The sequence below is a fragment of the Bidens hawaiensis genome, unplaced genomic scaffold (genome assembly GCF_021521415.1).
Source record: "Bidens hawaiensis isolate Kalapana, Puna unplaced genomic scaffold, B.hawaiensis_p1.1 tig00060826_1, whole genome shotgun sequence".
Taxonomy (NCBI): domain Eukaryota; kingdom Viridiplantae; phylum Streptophyta; class Magnoliopsida; order Asterales; family Asteraceae; genus Bidens; species Bidens hawaiensis.
In genome coordinates, this window is record NW_027500937.1 from 17,086 (window position 1) to 25,255 (window position 8,170).

An 8,170-nucleotide genomic window follows, 5' to 3' on the forward strand; every position below is an offset into this window, starting at 1 on the left:
GGATCAAATCACTACCAATTTTGAAGGTTTTTAAGAATTTCAAGAGAAAATCTTCTCTATACATGTAGTTTTTAAATTGCATACTCACAAAGAGTTCGCTTCAATGATCAAACCACAATTAATTTTGCAAAATTGTTCTATAATATAAGAGTTGAAGAACTTGTAAAAGAAAACCCTAATAATAAGCAAAAGAATTGGCTGAAATTTTAATTAAGCTAATTAAATACCAACTTAAGTTTTCTTTCTTGTTTATATAAGAAGAAGACTAACTCACAAAATCACTTGAGTTCTGTTAAGCAAACTAGGTTTTATGTGCACAAATTATGAACCAAATATAGAGTAGGAAATGTTAAAATCTGAACAAGACAAAGGAGCATGCATAATTAACAAATAGAGTAGCACACACTTACACACACACGTTGGTGAAACACTTCCAAATACAAGGAAATTAAACTCTCATACACATTAATAGAATAAACCGACACCATAAAATTAATACCAACACATGAAACCTAACATAATGTATACCTACCAGTGGTTCTCCAGCAGTTCTTCAGCCATCAGAAGTTGATCAGGGAATCTTAATAAAACGACCAAATTACACTCAATCAGCTAGGGATTGAAAATCACAAGTTAAATCACCTTGATAACATGCCACATTCGAGGATTCGCGGCATAAATTATAGGAAATGTGTAGTTGAAGGTGAAATGTTGACACCAGGAAATTCAGCCCAAGAGTTTCCATTCCATGGTTGTTGATTATTATTTCCCAACATTCCCAAAAACTGCCTTGATAAGTTTAACCCTCGGTTGTCTTCCACCTTCACCGATCCATCACTCGGGTTATCGATTCCTGAAGTTTCTTTTAATCTTGAGTCTCCTGCCACCATCGAAGACGATTGTGCGCCACCACCGTCGGTTTGATAGTTAAATAGATTAGTGTTGTTGTTTGGTACTTCAAATCCAGGCAAGAAAGGGAGTCTCCAATTCTCACCACCTCCAATTGACAAAATGTTGCTACCATTTCCTATTTGAAAGTTTCCCAATTGATCATTTTGAGGCTGAAATCCAGCAATACTTGAGCTAAGATTGCTACCAACACCTCCAAATTGACTAAGAGAGCTCATAAATGGTAAGTGAAGTGAAGGCGGACGTGAAAGTTGAGTGCTTGAGATCATATTATTCTCCGAGTTATTACTTCTTGGAGGGCTTACACTAACCGATTTAGGTCCAGGGTGTCTTGGAGATTTGGAGCTTCTAGCTTTACTATTTCGTTTGTTTCGCCTACAACCACCCCCAACCGGAACATTTCTCAAAGCTCCGCCTCTAGTCCAGTAACGCCTGCACGTCTTGCAAAAGTGCCGCGGCTGAGTGAGGTTGTAGTTGTTGAAGTAGCAAAATTTGGTGTTGGTTGAATCACATCTTGGACAATTCAGACCGGGCTCTGGTAAAGGTATCTTGGCTAGCCTAGCCCGATCCACCATAGATCCCGGTCTGATAGCTGCTTCTCCGCCGCCTCCAGCCTGTGGAGGCGGCGGAGGAGCTGGTGGAAGATTAGGGTTTTCACCAACTCCACCGCCACCACCTCCAACTCCGCCAGTTCCTTGATGATTTGATTGATGAAGCTGAAAGAAAACAACAATTAACACAAAATACAAAGAAATTAAACACATAAAGATTGATGATCAGATGAAGATAAAATTACTAAAGATCATATATGTGTGGTATATTCAAGAAGAGGAATAATATATATCATCATCTTTTTACATAAAGCTAGCTTGATCCTTTTAGTTTGATTGGATGAATTAGAATTCAAGTGAAAACATACCTGATGATGCCAATTGTGGTGATCAAGATAGGGTGGAACAGATGAGAAAACCATAATTTATAAAATTTGAGCTTTCTTTTTCTCTTTTAGAAAGGCTTCAAGGGTTTTTTTTTGGAAATATATGGGAGTGGGGAATCAAATACAAGAGAATAAAACACGGAGAAGAAGAGATTAAGGTGAAGCTGCTTTTGTTTTGCTTATTTCTTTTTGTATTTATTATTATAATTAGGGTTTTCAAGAGTAAGTGGAGAAGTTTCTTAGCCTTTAAGCTTTCTCAGAGTCACACTCTGTGACACACTCCACCTTAGTGCTTCGGTAAAAAAGTTAACTCTCTCTCTCTCTCTCTGACCCCTCCATGCATGTATACATTATATGTATCTATATGTGCATGCATGAAAAATATTAAATTAATTATATGTGTGTAAACATATATATAAATATAAGTGTGTGAGAGAGAGAGAGATGAATATATGTTATAATGCATGTAAAAGTGTGTGCGTGTGTGTGAGATATCACTGTCTTCTATGCAATATAAGGTGTGATGATGGTGGTGGGATCAAATCTCTATTCATAAACTGCAAAATCTGGTGAATGCCACTTCAGATTTTCATTAATGCCAAGTAATTATCAGTACGACTCCTTCCTAAAATAAAATTTGTTAATATTAAAACTATTTCTTAAAGTTATAAAATAAGTTATGGTGTATGTGTTGCAATTATTATTCCAACAAGCAAGATTCGATCATAGATTATTCCAACAAGATAAATGGACAACAAGATGCACTACAAATTCATTTTAAATTGCAAAATCAAGTCTTTAATTAATAATTGTACTGATGGATCTTGAAGTCATAACATTAATATATATGATATGTTGGACTTTGCTAATAGCTCAACTATTTTAGACGCGAAGAAACCAAATATATTATATGCAAAAGGTACAAACACACGTTGGTTGTCAAGACACGTATTTTCATGTTTAATCACCCTCCATTGCATGAAGCAGTTAGATAACTTTAGATGTGTTATGTTCGAAGTGCATATATAGATATGCCTTTAGATAAAAGTGCAATCGGTACCATATTTTTCAAACAATAGGCTCCAACATATTGAAATCATAGTAACTTTGTATAACAAATAGCATAAGATGTCAAGTCATTCATGCAGTTCTCAACATATTGTTAGACCGAGTGTGGTGAGGCGGCGTCAAAGGGCAACGATGTCATTCTCTTCAGTGATGGATCTAGACAGAAATATCAGGTGTAACGTTTAATTTAATTTTTTTTACAATATTTCATACAATGTAAACGAAATTTTTTTACCGTATTTCATACAAAAATCAAATTTTTACCGTATTTCATATGATATTTTTTTAACCTGTTGTTGGATCGTTATCATCATTTTATTGGAATTTTCGTTTAAAAGATTGCTAATAAGAACTTGTCGTTTCATCTTCCAAGTGCCTTAATTTTAGAAGAAACATAATTTAAACCCTAAATCCCTAATTATTTTCAATTTACATTATCCAATAATCCAATAAAACATAAATCATCATTCAAATATTCAATTGTCCATAAACAAATTTAATTTAATAATTTATTAAAACAAATTAACAATTATAATTTTAGATAAAAGTAGAAAAATACCTAAACTGAACAAGTATATAACCGTGGAAGAGGAATTGAGGGAAAACCAACTGTCGGCTCCTCGGCTGCAGCATGTAGGTCCGATGACCAGAGAAGGGCAACATGGGGTCGGGGCGGCGTGGGGTGAAAGCAGCGTGGGTGGAAAGTGGTTGAAACAATGGCTAAATAAAACTTTGTTTTGTTAAATGTCAATGCCCGGCCTAGTAAGTGTCCAAGCATAAGGGAACAAACAACAATGATTTTATTTGATTCGGCCTTTAATTTGGTTACGGGCTTTAATTGATTTTAACTTTTAATTTGGTTAAGTTTTAAATAAATAAGGGTAAAACGAAAAAAGTAAAAACACATAAATGTTTTCACAAAAATGAGAAGAATGAGAATGATTTATAAACACATAAAAAAACCTCTCAAAAAAATTAAGAATAAATAAATAAATCATAACACAAAATTTAATAATAAAACGAAAAAAGTAAAAACACAAAAATGTTTTCACCGTCTTTCTCGTTCTCATAAAAAAACCACAATTGTTATTGAAAAAAGTCGTGTCATTTTGTTTATCATTGTGGTTTGTGTGTATTTTCATCAATTATTGTGTCTTTTTTGCTTAACATTGTGTTTGTTTTCTTTATATTGTATTATATTACTCAACATTGCGTTATATTTTGTTTGGCATTATGTTATATTTTGCGTTATATCGTGTTTTTTAGTTATAATTGTGTATTTTGTTTATTTTTGTCATTGTGTATTTGATCTCGACATTGTGTCTTTTCATCAATTTTTTTTTATTTTTTGTATTTTTTTAACGGGAATGATGATGGAAACATTTTTGTTTTTTAATATTTTTCGTTTTTTATTTATATTTTGAGTTATGATTATTTTTATTTTTTTTTGAATTTATTTTTAAAGAGTTTTTTGTGTGGTCACAACCTTTCTCAAACTTCTCATTTTTGTCTCCCTTTAATCCTTTATATTTTAATTTTACCCTATATTTATATCTATGGGTAAAGTTTATGTGAATTGTGAGAAGGATTTGTGACCACAAACAAAATTCATCTCCAAAAATTTAAAAAAATAATAAAAAATTATAACTCAAAACATAAATAAAAAACGAAAAAAATAGAAAAACCAAAATGTTCTCCCAATCATTCCCGTTAAAAACAAAACCGAAAATAGACACAATGCCGAAAATAAACAAACAACATAATGGTAAATAAAAAAAATACATAATAGATCGCAAAATTTAAAACAATGCTGAACAAAATATAACACAATATCAAGAAAAAAGATACAACGCCAAAAAAAAAGACACAATCAATGACAAAAATAAACAAATCACAACGATAAATAAAAAAACACAATGATGTTTATCTTCAACATTGTGTTTTTTTCGAGTTTTTTTTAGAACGAGGAAGGCGGTGGAAACATTTTTGCATTTTAACATTTTTCATTTTTTTATTAAATTTTGATTTATGATTTTTTTTAATTAATTTTTCGAGGGGGTTTTTTTTTTTGCTAAAAATCATTCTCATACTTCTTATTTTTATCCTTATTTGTAAAATAACTTAACCCTTATATCTATATATTGCATAACTCCGTAACCGATCAACTATGTGTTGGATTTAATTTCCGTCCTCGAGTCAATGAGGCAAGTTGGGCAGACTCATCGAGCCTATGATGAGTTCGTGTCTTGTTTATCTAGTTGAGCGCGTGACTTGGTTAAATGAAATAAATTACTTGGTGAACAAGTCGAGCAAATGACTTGGACAACAAGGAATTTATTTATTAATTAATTGTTTAAATATGTTTTTACTAATTAGTGTTTGAATATGATAAGGAGATTGTATTCTAGTCTAATTAGGTTTTCATGTTTAAACTAGTATATATACCCGAGCTTGTGGGTTATATCAAAAAGTGAGTTAAGAGTTTAAGTATTGTAATTTTTCGAGTTAATGAGAATTACAAAGATCGAGCTTATGATCTAAATTTCGTTTTTATGTTTATTGATCCTGGTAAACAAACTTCAATTGGTATCAAAGCTCGGTTTAAACACGAGTTCTTTCATTATCTCAATATCATCGAAGGTAATTTTTTGATTATTTGTTTTCTGGAACAATTACCGAGTTATTTGTTTTCTGTTCAAACGCAAATTGGACTAATTGGCGGTGGGAGTTTTTATTAAAGTCAAACACCAGTTGCATATCTTGGAGAAAAACACAAATTTCAATATAATAACTTCTGGAATTAATTCTCTGCTTCTAGATTTAATTCTAGGTGGAATTAATTTCTTTATTCAATCGCTAGGCTAGTTTTATTCAGTTCGTTTTACAACGTGAATCGTTTATATATTTTGGGTTCTTTACGGCGGTGAATCCAAGATTCTTGCAAACCTATAGTCGGAGACTAACCATGACAAGCCAACCTAACCCTAGTAATCAGACTACTATTTCTTTGCAATGTCCGATGCTAACCAAAACGAATTACACCATGTGGGCTGTCCGGATCAAAGCGGTGTTCCGGTACCACGGAATATGGGATGTAATTGAGCCGGGAAGTGCGGACGAGAAGAAGAATGGTGCCGCCATCGCTCTTTTCTTTCAATCCATACCGGAAGATCAAATCATGCAAGTAGCCCAATACGAGTCGGCAAAAGAGATTTGGAATGCCATAAAAGCCCGGTATATTGGAGCGGAGAGGGTTATAGAAGCACGTCTACATACCCTTATAACCGAATTCGAAGGAACGAAGATGAAGGATTCCGAGTCTATAGACGATTAATCTGGGAGATTATCCGGTTTAGCAACTAAATTCGCAGCACTTGGTTCCGCCATAGATGAAACAAGATTGGTGAGAAAGTTTTTAACTGGCATGCCTAAAAGATTCATAAATATTGTAGCTTCTATCGAGCAGATGGTAGATCTCAAGACACTCAAGTTTGAAGAAATAGTTGGGCGTCTTAAAGCTTTTGAAGATCGTGTGAATAGTGTTGACGAACCCGAGAATAATGGGAAGTTACTGTTCAATAGGGCTAAGGCTGGAAAGTTTAAAGGGAAGGGCAAAGTAGAATCTGAGCAAACCCGTGATAACTCAGAAGGTGACCGAAACAAAGAAGGTAATTCTTGGAAGAAAAGGGATTATTCAGGGGTTCAATGTTTTCGTTGTGACGAGATGGGTCACTTCGCCTCGGTATGCCCGGAAAGAAGAGGAAAACGGGCTGAAGCTAACCTAACTGAAGCATACGAGCCAACAACAAATAAGGAAGTTTTGATGAAGATAAGCATTAACGATCAAGTCATCTTGAATGAAGAAAACGTGCATCCCAAGCGGTACGAGTCGGAACCGATGGAGGATGGTCTTTGGTACCTCGATAACGGGGCGAGTAATCATATAACGGGTATGAAATCTTATTTTTCTGAATTAGATGAAACTGTTGTTGGGCAGGTGCGTTTTGGTGATAGTTCGTGTGTCGACATCAAAGGAAAGGGTTCCATTACAATTATTTGTGATAATGATGTTGAGAGAATTATCTCAAATGTTTATTTTATCCCGAACTTAACGAGCAATATTTTAAGTTTGTGACAAGCAACCGAGCATGGGTGTAAGGTGATTATGGAGGATGACCAACTTTTAGTTCTTGACAAATCGAGAAAGGTGATTATGAAGTCGGTTAGATCAAGAAATCGGTTGTACAAGGTTAGGCTTCGGGTTGACACACCGATGTGTTTGTTATCAACTATTTCGGGTAAAAAGCTTGTGACCGAAGCACCTCTATAGTTTATCTCGGTACCGAATCCGGGACAAAGGCATACCGGAAGCACGACCCGGTTAAGAACCAAATGCATGTTTCTCGAGAGGTAATTTTTTATGAGAAAAGAGGGTGGGACCGGGTTGATAAAAACCCCGAAAACCGAGTTAGTTCGCTTAAGAGAAGTCCGAGTAGTGCTACACCGAAAGTTACAGCCCAAGCTGATGGACCGGTTCTTTCTTTGTATGGTATGCAAACAGATCCGGGTCCATCCACCGTGAGACGATTGACTCGAACCACCATTTTTCCAAAGAACATTAATGATTTTATGTTGGAAAGAAAGGTTCGCTTCGAGCGAGGAAGAGACAACGATATTGATGAACCGAAATTACTTTTAACTCAAAATGGTGAACCGGAGAGCTATGTCGAGACATCCGGAATTAAAGAAAGGGAAAAGCTACTTGGAGTAGAGAATCTACGCAAAAGAGATATGCTCGGAGTTGAAGATCCACCTATTTTCAAGTCGGAAATTAGGGGGGTGATTTTTGGACTTAATTTCCGTCCTCGAGTCAATGAGGCGGGTTGGGCCGACTCATCGAGCCTATGATGAGTTTGTGTCTTGTTTATCAAGTTGAGCGCGTGACTTGGTTTACATGGAATAAATTACTTGGTGAACAAGTCGAGCAAATGACTTGGACAACAAGGAATTTATTTATTAATTAATTGATTAAATATGTTTTTACTAATTAGTGTTTGAGTATGATAAGGAGATTGTATTCTAGTCTAATTAGGTTTTCATGTTTAAACTAGTATATATACCCGAGCTTGTGGGTTATATAAAAAAGTGAGTTAAGAGTTTAAGTATTGTAATTTTTCGAGTTAATGAGAATTACAAAGATCGAGCTTATGATCTAAATTTCGTTTTTGTGTTTATTGATCCTGGTAAACAAACTTC

The 8,170-nt window shown here is 34.5% G+C and overlaps 1 protein-coding gene across 1 annotated transcript; it reads right to left on the reverse strand.

The window, feature by feature from the left end:
- Positions 1-678: 678 nt before the first annotated feature.
- On the reverse strand, positions 679-2,097 carry LOC143603108 (dof zinc finger protein DOF3.6-like). The gene is made up of 2 exons (XM_077080013.1): positions 1,829-2,097; positions 679-1,625 (listed from the first exon to the last, which is right to left on the reverse strand). The coding sequence occupies exons 1-2, from the start codon at positions 1,880-1,882 to the stop codon at positions 681-683; spliced, it is 999 nt and encodes a 332-aa protein (XP_076936128.1). The 5' UTR covers positions 1,883-2,097; the 3' UTR covers positions 679-680.
- Between the last annotated feature and the right edge of the window lie 6,073 nt (positions 2,098-8,170).

Excerpts from the sequence above, each read along its gene's own strand:
- LOC143603108 (XM_077080013.1), bottom strand. The coding sequence starts at position 1,882 with ATGGTTTTCTCATCTGTTCCACCCTATCTTGATCACCACAATTGGCAT. Across the intron at positions 1,626-1,828 it reads ACCACAATTGGCATCATCAG|CTTCATCAATCAAATCATCA; the intron begins GTATGTTTTCAC and ends GTTTTCTTTCAG.